We start from the raw sequence: 21,751 nt of genomic DNA, 5'->3' as shown, positions 1-21,751 counted from the left end.
GAACAAGAGAAGTATGATAAAGGCAAAAGAAGGAGGATGATAGAGAAGAATAAAAGAGAGAATAGGAAGAGGATAACGTAGGATGAAAGGTAATAGGAGGGTTGAGAATAAAAGGGAAAAAGAGAAGGATAAAGAAGGAGTTAAAAGGGAAAAAGAGGAGGAAAGACATGAATAAAAGAGGGAACATTTGAAGGATTAAGAAGGATGGAAGAGGGAAAAGAATGATAGAAATTTATAAAATAAATCAGAAGACACTTCTTGAGAAGAAGAGAAAAAAAAAAACCCCTGCAATGTCAGGGACAATAGCTTGTGACCCGGCGAAGTACGGGTCCAAAATACTAGTAGTCAGAATGCAGTTACTACAGCTATCTGTGTACTTGCCATGTGTCACACGTTTCATTTGTTAGATGTTATTTTTGTCATTTAAAAGAATTTTTGTTACAATACTTGATGCCAATCTTTTCTTTCCCTCCCTTCCCTTACCCTACCCCAATTCCTAATTGTGATGTAGTATTGCTGTTTTGTTAAAATGTGATTACTTCAATATGTAAAAGCAATTTAATACTTCTCTTTCTAATATGAATTCTGTTATTTTAGCGTCCATAAAAAGAATTAAAGAAAAAAATACATTTTATTGCCAGGACATGATGATTAGGAACTGTAGGTAATGCCTGATTTTTATTAACAGCTCTGCTACTGAGAGAGATGATTGGCTTGAAGCAATTTCTGCAGCAATTGAGGATTATGCCAAAAAGAAAATAACCTTTAATCCAACTAAGAGTCAGGAAGAGGTATGGCCACCACATTTCAGTAATATGTGCTGATGCAATGTTTCTGTCATAATAGTTTATTATAATGGAAAGAGATAAAAACTGTATAGGTGTTTTCTTGTTTTATACCCAGATTTTTTTTTTAAAATCTACATTAGCAAAGAGATAGCATATGGTATGATTTGTGCCCACAGACATGCATTTTGTTCCCAGATTTCTAAAAGAATTTGATATACAAGAGTGGTTCAATAAGTAAGGTAACAAGACCTGTCATTGCGTATATTTATTCATCTTGTACATATACATATAATCAATAGTATGGCCTTGGTATAGATTATTTTTCCACATAGTCCCCATACTTATCTAGGCATTTGTTCCAACGGTACACCACCACCACAGCATCTATCCTGGCATAGAAAAAATGAGTATCAAGTGCCTGAAGCCAGGACATGACGGCTTGCTGAACTTCACCGTCTGTTGCAAATCGCCTTCCACCCAGGTGCTTCATCAATGGTCCAAAGAGATGGAAATCACTCGGTGCCAGGTCAGGGCTGTCGATGTGCTTGGCCAGCTGTATCACTGTTCATCTTGAATGTCTGTCCTGCCGTTATCAAAGGCAATACACCAAACCCAAACATGACGTTATAATCGTACACCTCGACAAGTTAGCAATGAATGTCAGCTGCTGGTGCGCCCAGAGCCGTAACTAGACTTTTTGGTGCCCTGTGCCAGAGAGAGCATTGGCGCCTCCCTTTCCCCCTCATTTTTTTAAATAGGGACATAAGAAAGGGTACCTGGGGAAGGGCCAGGTAAGAGATAGGGGAGGCCAGGAGATGCTGGGGATAAAAGAAGAGGAAGCTACAAGTGAGAATGATAATAAACAGGAATAAATTGACAGGTCCAAACAGCGCCCCCTGCCCTGCGGTGCCCTGTGCCATGGCACAGGTTGCACTACCCTAGTTACGGCCCTGGGTGTGCCCTTTAGATGCAGAAATCTGATCACGCTGCGCACCTATGTGTTTGACCATGTTTCCGCCAGCCCTGCCATCTTACAACTGATGTTGGGACAGTATGACTGATATAGGAGGTGCAGTCTGATGACCGTGAGGGGAAGCAGTGGTCTACCTGCTCTGGCCTGGCGGGAAATTAGAATGAAATAGAGAACATTACACACATGAAAGGCCTTGTTACCTTACATATTGAACCACCCTTGTAGTAAAACTATACTTTGAAGCCTATGAATATTACAAATAATGAATTAATATCGGCGCACCTTCACTGCTGCTAAAGAAGCAAAATATGGTAGCACTAATCACCAAATAAAAATAGTATTTACTTTTTCCAGTGCTGTGAATGTTTCTTTAACCAATCTCCTAAACTAAAATACACGGGGATGAAAAATAAAATACATACAATAGTGTATTACCCTAAAAATCGTGTATTAAAACCCCCAAAAAGTATGAAAATTTGAAACTGATTTTTTTAGTCTTTGTACTTGAAGTTATATCCTTTCCCTGAAGTGAAGAATCCAACACCACCTTCTGGTAGTTATGAATAAAATACCATTAATGGAAACATATGACTTACATGCACATCAGTATATCTTTACCATCTCCTGTTGGATTGGTAAAGAGATACTGATGTACCAGTAAATCATATGTTTCCAGTAATGGTATTTTATTCATAACTACCAGAAGGTGGTGTTGGATTCTTCACTTCATGGAAATGATATAATTTCCTGAGCTGCAACAATTGCTATATACTACAAGATATATGTGCTTCTATGTCTAGTGAATGTATGTGCTTTATGTTTTCCCAGTGATGGTATGTGTTGTGTGCACTACACTTATCTCTAAAAAGGTGTAGATCCCAAATATCTGTATAACTATATATTCTACTCATTTGTAATCTACTTGTGTGCTGGAGATTTCAGCCAACAAATATGTTTGAAAAGATAGTAGTGGGCACAGTCCCACTCCTTCCCGCTGCCTACTGTGACACAACTTGGTAGGCAGCCATGGGTACTTTTGTTTTTACATTGGTGCAATAATGTAGTTACATTCTGCACAGCCAGTGGTCGCTGCTACAGCTAGACATTGCTATTCAAGCATGATTCAGCGGAAAATAAACAACAATGTTTGACTATCATCTTTGTATGAATGTAAAAAAAATTATAATTTTATACAATAAAGTATTAAAAAAAAAAGATCCATCCTTTCTTCAGAATGATCATGAGGAGGAGGGAGATAATAGCCTTGGATCAAAGGCACCAATTTGGATCCCTGATGGCAGAGCCACCATGTGCATGATCTGCACGAGTGAATTCACCTTAACCTGGAGAAGACACCACTGTCGAGCATGTGGAAAGGTGCGTCACTATTACGCTGTGCTGTTATGCTGCACATTATAATGGTAAACACACAGTTGTGACATTTATAAAAATAGCTGTGCAGGAAAATGTGCTGTTACCTAGCGATTTACACAAATCTTCAGCAGAAATGAAGTGTTATGTGTCTGTACTGCAGCCAGCATATAGTAAATGTTCATTGTACAGCAATGTGCAGGCAGCTGACCCAGGGACCTCTATTCTCTCTGCCACCACCCACCCCTCCGCATTGGCTTGTTTCTGCCTCCATCCTGCCAATGCTCCGCTTTGTTGCCCGATTCGCCTTTCTGATTTCCGCCCAGCATTTCCCATCCCATCAGTGAACCTGGCATCACCACAGCTTATCTGGGGGCATGGCAAACCTACCAGCAGCGAAGTCCAAACCTCCTTGTCTGCGCATTTGTTCCTGCCAGCACTAAACCAAGTTAGCGATAGAGAAACCACTGTACTCAAACACTTTCAGGTGGAAACATTACTAGGCAAAAATGTTGTGTATATTTCAGTAACTGAACATCCTGTGAATGTTCCTAACAGCTAGAGAAAGATTTGGATTTAGGATAATGTCCAAAATGAAAATCTGGGATCTAACTCCTTTTTATGGCATTCTGGAAAATAAATATTAGAAAGAAATCTGTGTTTGCAACTTCACGCACACATTGGCAATAACATGGGACTACAGTAAAAGAGTGCACTCTGCAGGCAGTGCTTATATACTTTTTATATGTCCGAAATGGGATAGCAAAAGTTACATGTATTCTCTCAGGGGAGAAGCAGAAACAACTTGTGAGACAGAAGGGAATGTATTGCTGTTAAATTGTACTAAACTACTAAATATAGCTTACTATAGGTTACTCTTTGATGTTTGGTGAGTACCATTACTTGATTGCCTGGTGGCACATAGTGGAGAGAATCAGGCATGTCACAGAAGTGACTCGGCTAATATAAGTGCCTGTGAGACACCAGGTGACTGAAAGAGATAGAAAACAGACTAAGGAGGGGGAACAAAGGACAGTTCAGAGTCAATGATAACGGCTAGGCAGCGAGCTTGTGGGATTAGGGTTGACTGTCGAGTTATCAACAGTGATAGAGATATCAGGTTGGTAACTACTGTTGGCCAGTGGAAATATTATTAATTCTGTTTTGAAAAGAAGTTTGAGGTGGTAATCCAAGATACAATGGCAGGAAGACATTGATTAACACGGATATGCTGTACGAAATTCTGAACTTGGACAGGGATCATGGTTGCAGCACGCTTGGGTGTGACTGTATTGTAGTGGATGTGACCAAAAACCCCAATGGAAGTGGTCATAACCCCAGTGGGCGTGCTCAGCATATCAGAAGTGCCATGCTGCCTCCGCAGCATGTGGCAGGGGAAATACCGCCAACTAAGGGACATTGTGACAGTCCCTGTGAAATCAGGAAGGTTGGAAGGTATGGTCACAGGATTTATTGTTAAAAATCTAGAAGTGCATAGGATTTTTTAATGAACAGCATTTTTATTGATTTGGTTGTACTCATGTCATACTCTGATGTTCTTACAGCTTATTATGAGCCACACAATGTTTTGTCTTTTTTTTTTTTTTTACTCACCATTACCTGATGTTTCTGCTTATGTTTTTGTTATATTCTCTTTAAAACCAATAAAGACAATTTACACTTAACAATGTTTTTCTTTTGACCACTGTGCATAATGCACCGTGGTTCCTGGTCCCATGTACTGAGCCCTTGTAGCTGTCATTGACAGTGGGGATATCAGTTGTGTGCAGGTCAAAGCCACCTTGTGCGCTGTATGTTCTGTACTATGTTATAATCCATTATAGATGATGGATGGATGTGAATTCTGCTCTTTGTCCTGATATACTGTATGTTTTCTGCTTATAACCATAACAATGAGAAATTAAGATGTGGTGAGCCAAAAACACAGGTAATGACAAAGTCTGTAGTTAATGTAGAAAGAATAGGTCCAGGTAAAGTAATTACTTTAAAATACTATAATCTTTGTTACTTGCATGCTACTAAATTTACTGTAATTGTCCCCACCAAATTTGTCTGGTGTTATTTAACTTCTGCTTTTTATTTACTGATAAAAAGGAAATCTTTAAAGCAGGGGTGGGGAACCTTTTTTCTACTGAGGGCACTTTTGATATATATCACATTATTTGCGGGCCCAGTGCAGGCCATGCCGCCTCCGTGCGACGTAGGCAGGGGCCACAATCTCTGGTGATTGCAGCAATGCCCGGAGCATCCTGAGGATGCTCTGGAGAGCTGTAAGGGCAGCGGTATGATCATCTGAAGCTTCCTAAGGACACTCCAGGCAGCACTGCTGCATAGATTCTGGCTGCATTGTGCCTTTCTAGGCACCCTGCTAGCCAGATGTGGCTAGCAGAAAAAGCTCCAAGGGCAAGACAAAATTATTCCGAGGGCCTGAGGTTCCCCCATCCCTGCTTTAAAGCATGTATTATTGACTATATAAGAGTTGGGGGTTCATAAACTGGCTAAACGAACATGTTCTTTATTTGAATTTTAGATCATCTGCCAGGCCTGTTCAACAAACAAGCACAGCCTGGAATATATGAAGAACCATTTAGCACGAGTGTGTGACCACTGCTTTCAGGAACTCCAGAAACAAGGTATTTACCTGGGTGCTGTGCCCTGCCTGCTGCATCAGTGGTTATAATCATTAGCAAGGAATCATTCCTCTTACCTTACTTATGGAAATGCTCTGTATGTTTGTCTGCCATTTATAATATCAGGGTAAAATTAGAATTATATAGCAGTTAACTCCACATAATGACAGTGTTCAGTAATATGAAATGTATTGAGTATAATTCTTATTAATAAAGCTTGCAGGTTCATCTATCACTGCTATTTAATACTGTTTAACAAAAGGCATACGTAGTACTAGAGCCAAGTACACAACAGCACAAGCCAGAAAACATAGGATGCAGCCATAGAGAGAGCACCACTATTCGGTTATTGTGGAAAGCCATTTGTTATATGCCTGACAGACACATATCCACAACTAAGTAAGACCAATACTCTCGGGGCCACACGCTATCTGGTTGTTATTATGTCAGTCATTTTATATTAGTGACCATTGAAACCATTAGAGCGCATGTCATGTGTTGTGCTACAGTGAATGCAGCAGTAATATGCTATAGGCACTTTTAAATTGAAATATGTTATCAGCAGGTATTATAATGGAGTCATGCATGAAAGATCAAAAAGAGGTCTATAACATCCTCCAGGCTGGTTCTTTGATTTGGGCTGTGATTATGCAAACATTTCATTTGTCCCCTCTGCAGCGCAATATGGTTAGCTGGATTTACTCCTCTTAAATGTTTATTCAGTGTAAACTTAAAGCACTAAGAGACTCAATAGCACATGAGCTAATAATATATATTTTACTGCAGACAATTATATGTACAGTACCGCTGTTATCACAGTAGAATAAAGGTCTGTGAATTGTTTATTATTTATTCTTGACACTTTTACACATTGGGAATGGAATGGTCATCTATCAAATATTGTATATTTCTGTATAGATAGTCAGTGCATTGCCAAGACGGGCTCACCTGCAAATCACAAGTCCCCTTCCAGTGCTCTCTCTTCAGTGCTCCACAGTATTCCTTCTGGAAGGAAGCACAAGAAAATACCAGCAGCTCTTAAAGTAAGTTTATATTTGCTGTTATTTACAGCCCTCATTGTGACCACAGTACAGTATTATTAATGTGTTCTACTGTGACACTACATTTATTATGCTGGGCATACACGGCCAGATAAAATGCCTGTCGGACCAACAGATATTTTATCTGGCTGGCTGCAGCCGCAGATATCGCCGGCATACACTGTGAGATTTCTCTCACACATAGACAATCAAAATTGCAGCACAAACTCCTCTCCGCTGACATTTAATGTCCTTTTAAAAAATGAATAGTACAGAAATGTAAGTAATGATAAAGAATTGGCATATCCTTGGGAAAAACGACTGCTTGAAGCACCCCATAGGCACTTGTTAGGGGGCTTCAAAATATTTTCCTGGATGGTAATGCAGCTTTAGGGGCCTATGTAGCAAAGCTGGGAGAGAGATAAAATTGTAACAAACAAATGACCAACCAATCAGCTCCTAGCTATCATTTTTTAAACACAGCCTGCAAAATGTAAATTGGAAGCTGATTGGTTAGTACTTAACTCTAGCAGTTTTATCTTTATCCCAGCTTTGATACATAGGCCCCTTAATCAGCAATGTAGTCATGTTTTCTAGAATTTGGACAGTTCTAAATGATAGAATATGCATTATGTGTGTGAAAATCCCACTACAGTGATTCTGTCATACTCAAAAATGAAAGGTTGTAGTAATAAAGAGAGGTTCTCATTCCTTCCTTGTGTTATAGAAGTATTCAACATAAAGTAGCTGGTTACAAGTATTACACATACTGAAACTCATTACGGTGCCCTCCATATAACCATTACAGTTCCAGGGTCTTATATTGTGGGATATTTGTTTTCAGGTGTCAGCCAGCACAGAAGACTCATCAATGAGTGGTTATTTACATAGATCAAAGGGCAGCAGAAAGCCATGGAAACAGCTGTGGTTTGTGATAAAGAACAAAGTCCTATACACATATGCCGCTAGCGAGGTAAGTTGCTATTCAGTACTAAGCGTTCTGTCCTGTCACCACTGATCATCAGCAAACCACGTAATTCACAAAGTAAACACTAGCTAAAATACACGTAGGTCATATATAAGCGTAATGTGTATATAGTAGTTGCACAGTGAAGGACTTTACAGCCTTCTCCCCAGATCTAACAGGTAGGCGGACTGTGCGCGCTCGCCCCATATCCCGGCTCACTATTATATAATAAACAAATCAAAGTAGGCACAGTACATGCTTTGCCCAGCTTCTGAGGGCTGTTTGGAAGTGAGGCGGCATGTATTGTACTTTCCTTTACATCTCAGTGCTAGCATGAATGCAAACCATTTAGTACTAAATGGAGGTAACACAGTTGATAGGTTCCTTAATGGAATATCCATAGCACTCATACTAGACATTTGGGTGAGGAGGTACAGTAAAGCATGAAGGAGATGTTTAAAAGTGATATGTAATAAACATAAATATGTAAAACAGAGAATTTGATGCATACATTACAACAGAATAATACACTTGGAGGCATATGTATGAAAGCTTGATGTGAGATATATATATATGACCAACCAATCAGCTTCTAATGCTGGGTACACACTGGCCGATCAATTGATCGGCCAATATATCGTGCCCCCGTCGGCCAGTGTGTACAGACGATATATGTCTGTGAACAACGTCGTTCACAGACATATCACATTGGCTGTGCTGCACAGCCGATGAACAGATATGTCTGCAGGCATATCTGTCCATCGGCAAGTGTGTACAGGCGATCAGCCAATCGCCAATACACAGGGGCGCCGAGAGGAGGGGGAGCCGTGAGCGGGTACTAATTACCTGGGTCCGGCACCACCATAGGTCACAGCAGCCCAGCACATGCTGCTGTGTCCTGGGCTGCACTGGGAAACTGTCCGAGGCTGCTAAAGCAGCAGCCGGAGAGTCTCCTATGCCAAAGGCGGGGAGCGATCACGCTGATTGCGCCCCCCATTGGCTGTGCGCTGGGCTGAGGGGCACACAGCGCCACCCTCCCCAGCACGCAGCGCCGCAAATACTTTTTGCTTTTATACCCGGCCCGACCTGCTGCAGCATGCAGATGATGGTCGTTCAGTGTGCATGAACGACCATCATCTGCAGATATATCGCTATAGTGTGTACACACCTTAACTTACATTTTGCAGGCTGTGTTTAAAAATTGAGTTAGGAGCTGATTGGTTGGTGATATATATCTCACAATTTTATCTCACATCAAGCTTTGATACATATGCCCCTTGGTTCAATATAATTCTGTAATAAGCAGGGTAGCACTATAAAAAAGGTATCTTCAGTGATGGGCCTATGAACTTTACTGCCTGAAGTGGCAATTGAATAAATCAATAGCTACCAATATTTATTGAGGTAAAATTGGGACTAATTAAGACCAAATCACACTCACTTTTTGATAGGACCACAATTAGGATGAAGTATGACAGAACAGTGGTCATCAATAGTGTCTCACAGTGCTGGGGCCATGAATTAAATTGCAACCAATTTTTCATACTTTTGGAACACCCCACAAGACCTGCAGTTTTGGAGATGCTCTGACCCAGTCGTCTTACCTATCACAATTTGGCCCTTGTCAAAGTTGCTCATATCCTTACGCTTGCTCATTTTTCCAGCTTCCAACACATCAACTTCAAATACTGACTGTTCACTTGCTGCCTAATATGTCCCACCCCCTGATAGGTGCCATTGTAACGAGATAATCAATGTTATTCACTTCACCTGTCAGTGGTTTTAATGTTATGGCTGATGGGTGTATATATAGATAGATATATAGATATATGAATGTGTTTATAGTCAAAGCCACGCCCCTTTTTTTGCCTAATGTCCCTTTTTAAAAATATGTAATGGTTCAACATTCTTCTCTGGCATTGTGCATCAAAATATCTAGATACGGCTCTGATACCGACATGTACAAAATACAGACACATGAAAATAACGACATGTTCAAAATTCTGGCAAGGACAAAACACCGACACATGAAAATCCCAGCAAGGACAAAATACCGACCCATGACAATCCCTGCAAGGACAAAATACCGACTCATGAAAATCCCTGCAAGGACAAAATACCGACACATGAAAATCCCTGCAAGGACAAAATACCGACACATGAAAATCCCAGCATGGACAAAACACTGAGACATGAAAATCTCACCAAGGACAAAATACTGACACATGAAAATCCCAGCAAGGACAAAATACGACAAATGAAAATCCCTGCAAGGACAAAATACCGACACATGAAAATCCCAGCAAGGACAAAATACGACAAATGAAAATCCCTGCAAGGACAAAATACCGACACATGAAAATCCCTGCAAGGACAAAATACCGACACATGAAAATCCCAGCAAGGACAAAGTACCAACACATGAAAATCCTGACAATGTATTTACACTCCATATGGGTGGCAATTGTGCAACAAAAGAAAAAAAATACCTACAGATGTGTCCTCATAAACCCATATTCATAATGCTATCTAGTAAAAATTTGCACAACCACAGTAATTGATGCTATCTGCTAAAATATGGGTTTATGAGGACACATTTTCTATTTGCTGCGCAATTGCCACCAATATAGAGTGTAAATACATTATCAGGATATTGAACGTGTCAGTATATTTTATCCATGATGGTATAGGGACCTGTCAGGATTTTGTCCATATCAGAGAAACACAAGGAGCGCTATCCACAATTATTTAATATGGTTTTAATTAAACATAATAAGTTGATAAAAAATCAGGGAAATCCCACATAAAAATATCTCACAACATATTTCATAAAAAGATAAAAAAAAACATCAAATCAAAATACATATACAGGATAATCCAAACTCATCTGTTATAAATAGCAGCAGGTAATAAACAGATAATATACTATTGTTAAGCCACACGTGGAAAAGCCGATAAGTTCCTTATCCACTGTGGAATAATCATTTATTGCACATCATTTGGTAGTCTTAATTGACCTTAATGAGCATAATAAGATGTTGATATATCTAAACATCTGAAGTAGGTATCTGCTCAAATAGTATTTGACATCTGAGATATAACGGACAAAAAGTTATTTGAAAATAAAGAAAAGTCTTCACACCTTACGGTGCTGTCCTTACTCTGTCAGGACGCAGGGATAAAACACAGCCTTTGGTTCCCCAAGATTTTGGTAACAACTGCGGGCTATTCACCCCACCAGTGATGTGAATGGAGGTATATACAGTCAGGTCCATAAATATTGGGACATTGACAGAATTTCAGATTTTGGCCTCTATTCACCACCACAATGGCTTTGAAATGAAACAAACAAGATGTGATTTAACTGCAGACTTTCAGATTTAATTTGAGGGTAATTACATCCAAATCAGGTGAACGGTGTAGGAATTACAACGGTTTCTATATGTGCCTCCCACTTTTTAAGGGGCCAAAAGTAATGGGACAAATTAAACAATCCTAAATCTAACTTTCAGTTTTTAATAATTTGTTGCAAATCCTTTGCAGGCAATTACAGCCTGAAGTCTGGAACGCATAGACATCACCAGATGCTGGGTTTCATCCCTGGTGATGCTCTGCCAGGCCTCTACTGCAAATGTCTTCAGTTCCTGCTTGTTCTTGGGGCATTTTCCCTTCAGTTTTGTCTTCATCAAGTGAAATGCATGCTCAATCGGATTCAGGTCAGGGGATTGACTTGGCCATTGCATAATATTCCACTTTTTAGCCTTAAAAAACTCTTTGGTTACTTTTGCAGTATGCTTCGGGTCATTGTCCATCTGCACTGTGAAGCGCCGTCCAATGAGTTCTGAAGCATTTGACTTAATATGAGCATATAATATTGCCTGAAACACTTCAGAATTCATTCTGCTGCTTTTGTCAGCAGTCACATCATCAATAAATACAAGGGAACCAGTTCCATTGGCAGCCATACTTGCCCACGCCATGACACTACCACCACCATGCTTCACTGATGAGGTGGTATGTTTTGGATCATGAGCAGTTCCTTTCCTTCTCTTCTCTTCCCATCACTCTGGTACAAGTTGATCTTTGTCTCATCTGTCCATAGATTGTTGTTCCAGAACTGTAATGGCTTTTTTAGATGTTGTTTGGCAAACTCTAATCTGGTCTTCCTGTTTTTGTGGCTCACCAATGGTTTGCATCTTGTGGTGAACCCTCTATATTCACTCTTGTGAAGTCTTCTCTTGATTGTTGACTTTGACACATATACATCTACCTCCTGGAGAGTGTTCTTGATTTGGCCAACTGTTGTGAAGGGGTTTTTCTTCACCAGGGAAATAACTCTTTTGTCATCCACCACAGTTGTTTTCCGTGGTGTTCCGGGTCTTTTGGTGTTGCTGAGCTCTCCGGTGCGTTCTTTCTTATTAAGAATGTTCCAAACAGTTGATTTGACCACACCTAATGTTTTTGCTATCTTTCTGATGGGTTTGTTTTGATTTTTCAGCCTAATGATGGCTTGCTTCACTGATAGTGACAGCTCTTTGGATCTCATATTGAGAGTCGACAGCAACTGATTCCAAATGCAAATGTCACACCTAGAATCAACTCCAGACCTTTTACCTGCTTAATTGATAATGAAATAATGAGGGAATAGCCCACAACTGTCCATGAACTAGCTTTTGAGTTGATAGTTCCATTACTTTTGGCCCCTTAAAAAGTGGGAGGCACATATTAAAACTGTTGTAATTCCTATACCGTTCACCCGATTTGGATGTAATTACCCTCAAATTAAATCTGAAAGTCTGCAGTTAAAGCACATCTTGTTTGCTTCATTTCAAAACCATTGTGGTGGTGAATAGTGGCCAAAATCTGAAAATTCTGTCAATGTCCCAATATTTATGGACCTGACTGTATAAATGTTGCCGTGCACAGCTAATAGTAATGACCTCCCTTCATTTCAATCAGGTGTTTTCTCATAAGACACAAATATGTCTATAGAGACAAGGTGTCCCTTGGAGTATAACAAATCCCATAAATTGCTGTGACACAGCCGGCACTTATCTGAAAATGACTGCTTGCATCCGTTACATCTGGCTCCGGCAGTTGTAAGTGCTACGCGCTAGGGTCTGGTTGCCGTCTTGCTCCGGCAGCCCTGACAGCAGAGTGTACCGATGTCCCGGCCGGTGTGAGTGTCTAGCAGTAGTCTCTTGCACTGGCTCACTTCTGTGTGTACACACGTGGCACAGCATTCCGGATGCAGAGACTCTAATTGTATGGGGTTCTCCAGGCTGGTAATCCCTGCAGGGGGTATGCACTTGACGCATTTCTCAACCTAAACCGATGGCTTTTTCCTCAGAAGTAAAACCCCTGTATGCTTATTTATACTCTGTTCTAACCAATCCTGGCTTTTTGTTTTCTCACCATAGGGAATTCCCTTGTAACACAATTTCAATGCTACTTTCTTTGCTATATTGTTGTTCCAGCAGTTAAATTGTATCATAATACAGAAAAAGACTTTTTATTATAATCCTAGTTTATTCAAATAAGTCTAATCAATACAGCAGGTATACAATTATACAGATCTGATGTTCAGTACCATTATCCACAGAATGTAACCATAAACAAAAATATACATATTGCATGGAAATAATTATAAATATAGAAATAAAATAAATTATAAAATTATTCAATTATAACTCAATATGACATTAGATACTAGTTAGGGGACTCATAAATCCACAGTAATTCATAGTCTCCATACACTTATTATAATTTTTTTATATTTAATTTCTACAATTATATTTAAACTACAGTAAGAGATCTACATACTGCTCCTAATATATATATATACATAAATTCTCTCCATTACAGCCACAGGTACATAAAAACTACCCATCTATACATAGCATGTAGAGTCAAAATAATATATATGAAATATAAACAATAACGTAAAGGACACATGAACACGAGGAGGAAAACTATTAGGAGAGTAAGGGTAAGTTCATACATATTTAAATAATTCTAATTATCAGAAACGGGGGGGAGGAAGGGGAGAAAAAGGAGGCGAAGGGGGAGGAAAAAAAGGAAGAAAAATCCATTAAGGTACTATATTATATTAGGATTGAAATGGAAAGGAAGCTCCAGACTCGACAATAGATCGATAAAATATTTTACAGTGGGGAGGAAAGGGGGCACGCAGCGCGAGGGGCTACGACATGTGGCACCTCCAGGGAACTTGAGTAGAACCCAATGTGACAAAAGCCCCCCACCGTCGGATACCTCACATACACTAAAATAAGAGATATGGTAAGAACTTACCCTTGTTATCTCTATTTCTACGAGGTCCATAGGGTTCCACAGGATACCTTGGTGTACAGGCGATGGCAGCAGTCATGCAGGCATCACAGAGTTAAAAATGTCTCCATCCTCCCAGGATGCACTGGGATCCCTCTCCTATACCCCGCCCCCGAGCCTCAGACACTCAGTTTCGTCACAAGCCATAGGCCGGATTAGGATAAAGAGAGAGAGAAAACAGTCTGGAACACACAAGAATTACATTCTCACCAGAGGGAGACGGAAAAACCGGTGATCAGAACCACAGCCCATCTGCAGTACCGGTGCAACAGGGCGGGAGTCCTGTGGAACCCTATGGACCTCGTAGAAATAGAGATAACAAAGGTAAGTTCTTACCATATCTCTTATTTTCTACTTCAGGTTCCATAGGGTATCCACAGGATACCTTGGGGATATCCCAAAGCAGTATCCTTCAAGGGTGGGGACGCTCCTGTGCTGAGAGGTGAATCCATCGCCCGAAGGAAGCATCCTGAGAGGCGTAAGTATCAAAAGCATAATACCGTACGAAAGTATGGACAGATGACCACGTGGCCGCCTTGCAAAGCTGAACAGCTGAGCCACATAGAGCTGCCCACGAAGGACCCACAGACCTAGTGGAATGAGCCTTAACAGAAGATGGAACAGGAAGGCCCTCGTGAGCAAAAGCTTCAGAGATAGCCAGTCGAATCCATCCTGCCAATGTTTGTTTAGTGGCAGGCCAACCTCTTTTATGGAAGCCATAAAGGACAAACAAAGAGTCTGACTTCCTATAGACAGAAGTGCGGTCCACATAGATTTTCAAGGCCCGCACCACATCCAAGGTGGCCTCACCAACCGAAAGGTCCGGTGAAGTAACCAATGGTACAATAATTTCCTCGTTGATATGGAAACTAGATACCACCTTTGGAAGAAACTAAGGACGAGTGCGCAGCACAGCCCTGTTTCTATGAAAAATTAGAAATGTAGGTCTACATGAGAGAGCTCCCAATTCTGAAATCCTTCTGGCCGAAGCAATAGCCAGAAGGAATACAGTCTTAATGGTTAGCCATTTCAAATCCACTGAGCCCAGTGGTTCAAATGGCGGTCCTTGAAGAGTCTTCAAGACCACAGCCAGATCCCATGGTGCCACAGGTGGAACAAAGGGAGGCTGAATAAGAAGCACCCTTTGCATAAAGGTGCGGACATGAGGAAGCATAGCAATCCTATGATGAAACCACACTGAAAGTGCAGACACCTGTACCTTCAGGGAAGCTAGGCGAAGACCCTTGTCTAAACCCGCCTGTAGGAAGGCCAGAACCCTGGACCATCTGAACACCTGAGGAGCATAACTTCTAGTGCGACACCACTGGAAGAAAGCCCGAGACACTCTATGGTAGATGTTGGCAGATGAAGGCTTCCGAGCTCTCAGTATGGTGTTGACCACCGAGCTGGAGAAACCTCTGGACCTCAAGAGGGCAGTCTCAATAGCCACGCGGTCAAATACAGCCGACTCAGGTCCGGATGAAGGCAAGGGCCCTGAGACAGCAGGTCCTGACGTTGAGGCAACAACAGCGGAGTGCCCACTGAGAGACTCTGAAGATCCGTGTACCAGTGCCACCTGGGCCACGCTGGAACATTCATCAGTAGTGTGCCGCCTTCTTGCTTGAATTTGCGTATCACTCGAGGAAGAAGGGAGAACGGAGGGAAGAGGTGCTGTAGCCAGGCCGAAGGGCAGAGCCTGAAACTGGAAGTGGTCCTTGACCACTGCAAATCTGAGGAAGCACTGGTGTGCTGGGACAATAGGGATATGCAGGTAAGCATCCTGAATATCCAGCGACACCATGAAATCCCCAGGTTCCATTACTAAAATAATGGAATGCAGGGTCACCATCCTGAACCGAGGAACCCTCAGAAATTTGTTGAGGGATTTGAGGTTGAGTATTGGCCGGTAGGACCCAATGGGTTTCTGCACCAGAAAAAGATCGGATTAAAACCCCAATCCCTTCTGAGACAAAGGAACTGGCACTATAACTCCATTCTGGAGCATCGAGTGCATTACCTTCTTCAGTTCCCAGGCCTTGTCCTGATTGGACGGAAGGCCCGTGGTGAAAAACCGGCTGGGAGACCTCCTGCGGAAGGAGAAGGCGTACCCCTGAGAGACCACTTCTCGGACCCATGTGTCTGAAGTGGTCAGACACCAGCTTTGGGCAAATTTCAGAAGTCGGCCTCCCACTTTGAGGTCCCCCAAAGAGAGGCCCGTCACGTCAGCCCGAAGGTTTGTCATCGGACTTGGGAGTGGGACGTCTGGTACTCCAGGCCTGCTTCCTGGGCTTTGCAGGTTTCTTGGCGGCAGTCCTCCTAGGAAAGGACTGTACCCTGGATCTGTTCTGCGTTCTGTAGGGCCAAAAGAACGAAGAACTCGCTCCTGATGGGACAGTAGTGGAAGACAGACACGCAGACTTAGCTGCTGCCGAAGTAGCCACAATTTTGTCTAGATCAGGGACAACAGCACTTCTCCATTGAAGGGTAACCCCTCCAAACCCTTTTTGGAATCAGCATCCACCTTCCAAGAACGCAGCCACAGGATACGACGAGCCACCACTGCTGCCGAGATCTTGGACGCCATGAGGCCCATATCTAAAGCTGCCTCAGTAATGTAGGTAGCTAAGTCCCTTAAATTACCCACCAACTCCACCTGTTCAGGTGACGAGTCTGCGTCCAGGGATGCCTCCAAGGTATCAGCCCAGTGCTCCATAGCTCTTGCCACCCAGCATGCGGCCAAAGCCGGTCTGGACACGCCTCCTGCAAGGGAATAAATAATTTTCAAACATATTTCTACCCTGTGATCCGTTGGATCCTTTAAGGAGGACATAGAGGGCATAGGTAACGTAACACTCTTTACTAGACGTGTGAATCCACTTGTGGCGGGTTATCCCATTTTGCAAAATAATTATCTGCAAAAGGGTATGCCACCGCAAAACGTCTAGGGGGCTGGTAACGCTTACCCGGCGTTTTCCACACCTCCTCTAAATGATCCACTAGCTGATCAGATAGGGGAAACACCGTAGCATCACTTTTAATATCCTTGAAAAAGGCATATTTTGATTTAGCTACAGGAGGAGCGTCATCCTCAATAACCAAGGCCGTGCGCACCGCACGTATGAGCCATCATCTGTCACCACAGCATCCTGATCTTGATGAGGTTGCAGCTGACGCTTCTGCGCCCGCACAGACGATTCGCCCTGTAACACCTCTGACAGCTGTTGTACTGAGGTAGACAGTGAAGTAGCCCACGCAGGTTCATGGATGACCTGAGGGTGCGACAACGGGAAACTCTGAGGTACTATTAACTGTTTAGTTAGGGGACGACACCATAGACTGCTGTGAGACACCATAGACTGCTGTGAGACCTCCATCTGGGGACACGCAGGGGTTGTCATTAACTGGCCCACCAGGATAGTAAGTGCCGTACCAAAACAAGCCCATGGTAGCTCCTGCACAGGTGTAGTGACAGAAATCGGCCGTGCCACCGCAGGCACGCCTTACATAATCCATCAGAGTTACCATCACCCTCTGCCAATGGTACCTTGCATACAGTACACTTAGGCGGAATGGGGAAATCATGCTCATTGTCAGACATACTGAGTGTGTGACCCGGAGCTGTATGTGACCACCGCACTTCACAACAAGTTGTATAGTGAGGTATAAATCCCCCCTGCAACACCGCACTGCAAGGGCTTCTTAGCAGAGAAGAAAAAACATAAAAGGGATAGGGAAAATAGCTGACAGTATGTGAAAGTGAAAGTAACAGACAGCAGCGCTAGCCCAAAGTCACATACAATGCAGAATATTGAAAATCCCGCAGTATCTGCGCTTCATCAACTAACCAGACCTCAGCCTAGTAGGAAACAGCGCTGCATACACTGACCTTGCACCGGAGGAGAGGTATGCAGGGGGACCCAGACCACGATGCCCGCGATAACAGCTTCCAGCAGCGTTTGCCACATGTATTAAAATGGCCGAGGAGCAGAGGGAGGGCTGGTCCGGGGGCGGAGCGCATGCAAATGCCTAACCTCCTTGTGGAGAGGCCGTGTGCAGCGGGGAAGGCGCTGGCTGCTTAGCAGGAAAAGCGCGCTCTCCTGGCATGCATTTAACCCCTGGGACGCTGGACATTTACTGTTTCTGTCCAGTCCTCAGTCCCAGGGGGTAGTGGAAAGCGCAGGGATCAGTAGCCTGGTTCCACACTGCAGCCAGTCCCCAGGGAGCCCCCTGCCTGGGGCCTAAGGACTGTGCTATTCGGCTGGGACCCACTGCGGGACCTTGCCGCTTACCTGAACCCCCGTAAATCTGGCCACAGTCCGGGCAACCGGGGCCACCGCTAGCTGTGACCCCAGTCACCCACCAGCATGCCCGGATCAGTACCGGCGTTCTGGTACCAGCGGGGTGAAGGAGCGACGACATGGACGTCAGTACAGACTGTCCATGTTGTCTGCTCGTTAGATGTGCAGCTGCATTGAAGAACTTCAGGGGCCCGCAGACCCCCACTCTGTACGGTGCATCCGACTTCGGCCAGGCACCGACGAAAACTGAGTGTCTGAGGCTCGGGGCGGGGCATAGGAGAGGGACCCCAGTGCATCCTGGGAGGATGGAGACATTTTTAACTCTGTGGTGCCTGGATGATTGCCGCCATCGCCTATACCCCAAGGTATCCTGTGGATACCATATGGAGCCTGGAGTAGAAATACCATTCAATTCAATGGTGTCATTGAGCCCGTGTGGTACTAATGTTCCTAGTTTAAAAATCCAAAAAGCCTCTTTACGGCAAAGGGCTCGATACCTATCACCTCCTCTACAGGTGGGCTTAATCTGCTCTATGGCTTTCACTTTAATATTATTCAGATCTCCGGATGGACAAGAGGAAACATGGTTAGGTAAACTGTGGGACTTCAGACCTTTACTGATACACCGCCTGTGTTCTAAGAACCTAACATTAAGTGTGCGTGTGGTCCTCCCCACATATTGAATACCACAACCACAAGTGATTACATATATTACAAATTTTGTTTGTATAGAGATCTGCCTGTATTTAAATTTTTCGGGATTTTGTCTATTTCTAGCTTATGTCCGTCGGCATTTTGACTGTTGGTAAGTGGATTGTCTGTATTTAGTCTGAGTCAGGATTATGGTTGTGGGATTTAGACCCGGTCAGGATTTTGGTGCCGGTACTTTGATTGTCGGGATATCATATCCAACCCGCATCTAGAGATGGCCAAGTCTTACAGGGAACACAGGGGGCATGCCAGTGAAACATGTATTTCCTTTGTGGGTGCTCATCAAAGAAACAAATAGCTCCATATATAAAAACAAAACTACATCAGAATAGAATCTAGCATGATTAAATGGAAAGTGTTCTTGTGACCTATCTGCTTACTTTATCATTTTTAGACAAATGCATAGAAAGTGACATGTCCTAATTGTGAGTTATCTTGTATAATTTTAGGACATTGCAGCCTTAGAGAGCCAGCCACTTCTGGGATTTACAGTCAAAGTAGTAAAAGAAGACAGTACCGACATGAAAGTCATTCATCTATTGCACAAAAATACTTTATTTTATGTTTTCAAAGCTGATGATGCCCACACTACTGAAAGGTATGTTTATATCCCACACAGATTGTCATTTTACATGCCTAAGTACATTGTATAAGTGTCACCTACTGAAGCTGTTTGTCTGCCTCCTCCTGTAAAGGCCTGGAGTTCCACTATGATTGGTCCATCCTGTAAAGGCCTGGAGTTCCACTGTGATTGGTCCATCCAGTAAAGGCCTGGAGTTCCACTGTGATTGGTCCATCCAGTAAAGGCCTGGAGTTCCACTGTGATTGGTTCATCCATTCTTAAAACAGCACATTAAACTCTTAAAGTACCATTAAATCTGAAATGCAAGTCTCTTTATATATTCTACAGATAACATACACTAGTATGTGTAAAGTTCCCATATCTTAACAGAACTTGAGATGTTTGAAATTCTATTTATACTATGTAGCTGACCATGAGCTATTATCATCAACCATATTTTTACTAAAGAAGGCAGGCTGCAGTTTCCTTCAGTGGGATTACTGGCAGGAAGTCCGAGTGTAGGAAAAGATCACCATCCATAATCACAACCTCACATCTGTTCTGGGGCATATTCAATTAGGTGCGAAAAGTACACCTTTTAGCAGGGTTTTTTGTAGAAAATAAGTAGTCCCAGTAAATTTGATGTACAGGAAAATGGGTGCTAGCGTATTTTGAAGTTGCTAAAGTGAAGTTTTAAAAATCTTTAAAAATCCACCTGCCGCAAACACCTGCTATCTTAAAAACATCTGGGGACCCCCTGGTGTCTATTTAACTAGTTTTTAAGTTTGTCGCCTAACTTTGTACTTTTTCGCCCTCTTTTTCAAAGTTATTTTTTGGGGTGTTCATATGGTTTTTTTTTTTAACACATTTTATCTTTTGGGGACTGTCCCAAGGGTGCTGGGTGGTTCCCGCAAGTTTGCACCCAAAACCCCAATTCTGCACTTTTTTTCGACAGGTTTCATAGGCGAATCTTTTTTGCCTCTTCTAATGCTTTGACTTTCCGCACCTGCAAAAAGTTTTGTGAATTGAATACGGGGAAAAGTTTTCGCCTGGCAAAATGATGGCACCGGCGAAACTTCTCCGCAGAAACTGACTTTTCGCACCTAATTGAATACCCCCATACGTGTTTACATATATATTTGTCAATGTTATTAGTAACCGTTTTAAGGTAACTTATAGTTTAGGATTAATGGTCATTTAAACGTAGCTGGAAAATACTTTTTTATTAACAGTTTGTTTCTTCATAAGTTCATTTATGAAAGGCTCTGATGCAGCTCTGCACTATCTGCCATTGTATATTTTGCATCTGTATATTTGTACATAAAAAAGGTACTTACGGAGTCAATAAACTTTAGTTTTTCTTTGTTCTCATCTAGGTGGATTGAAGCATTTCAAGAGGGAACAGTATTGTAATAATGTTTCTACATGTGACAAGAACACTACAGTCTGCCATCATGTTTTTCAGTCATGGATATTTTCTTATATTTCAGCTATGCCATGTCTTGTTTTCATAGTTTTTTATGTTTGTAAATTAGTTTAATGCAACTTTTGTACATATTATTTATTAAAACACAGACTTTATGACTGTCAAATGTAGTTCTAGAGCTCACACACTCCCTGCCTTTCATTACATGTACATACTGTAGATATATATTTTTTATTTGCACTGTTCAGAGTCAAGTTTTGTTTTTATACATACAGTACTATTCTTACATAAACTCTGAGAGCTCAAACATGGTGTGGTCATTTTATCCTTTGGTATTTGTGTGTGACAATTCCTATAAGGCAAAATCATGACATATCTATCACACAGTAACATTTAAAGTATATCAGAGAGGACTAATCATTTGTTTCAAACTCCCAGGGACAGGCTATACATTATACTGCAGAGATGTTTATCAAAATACTAGCCACGTTGCTATCATGACAATTATTGTGGTGGGTAGACTTAGGGCCTAATTCAGCACAGATCGGAAATGCAACCGCATATGCAGATCATTGTGTACTGCGCATGCAACGCACTTGCAGCTATTGCACTGCGA

At 42.2% G+C, this 21,751-nt stretch overlaps 1 protein-coding gene across 1 annotated transcript in view; it reads left to right on the top strand.

Moving 5' to 3' along the window:
• The window catches only part of FGD6 (FYVE, RhoGEF and PH domain containing 6), a 159,189-nt gene extending 137,747 nt beyond the window's left edge, over positions 1 to 21,442 (top strand). The window contains exons 15-21 of the mRNA XM_088454574.1: positions 689 to 791; positions 2,995 to 3,138; positions 5,684 to 5,786; positions 6,702 to 6,826; positions 7,668 to 7,796; positions 19,597 to 19,745; positions 21,086 to 21,442. Coding sequence (XP_088310700.1) covers positions 689 to 791; positions 2,995 to 3,138; positions 5,684 to 5,786; positions 6,702 to 6,826; positions 7,668 to 7,796; positions 19,597 to 19,745; positions 21,086 to 21,122 — 790 coding nt within the window. The 3' untranslated portion in view covers positions 21,123 to 21,442. The remainder of the gene's footprint in view (positions 1 to 688; positions 792 to 2,994; positions 3,139 to 5,683; positions 5,787 to 6,701; positions 6,827 to 7,667; positions 7,797 to 19,596; positions 19,746 to 21,085) is intronic.
• Positions 21,443 to 21,751: the final 309 nt, after the last annotated feature.

Source organism: Taudactylus pleione, unplaced genomic scaffold (genome assembly GCF_031769625.1).
Source record: "Taudactylus pleione unplaced genomic scaffold, aTauple2 ptg000040l, whole genome shotgun sequence".
Classification (NCBI taxonomy): Eukaryota; Metazoa; Chordata; class Amphibia; order Anura; family Myobatrachidae; genus Taudactylus; species Taudactylus pleione.
This window is presented reverse-complemented; position numbering and strand designations above follow the sequence as displayed.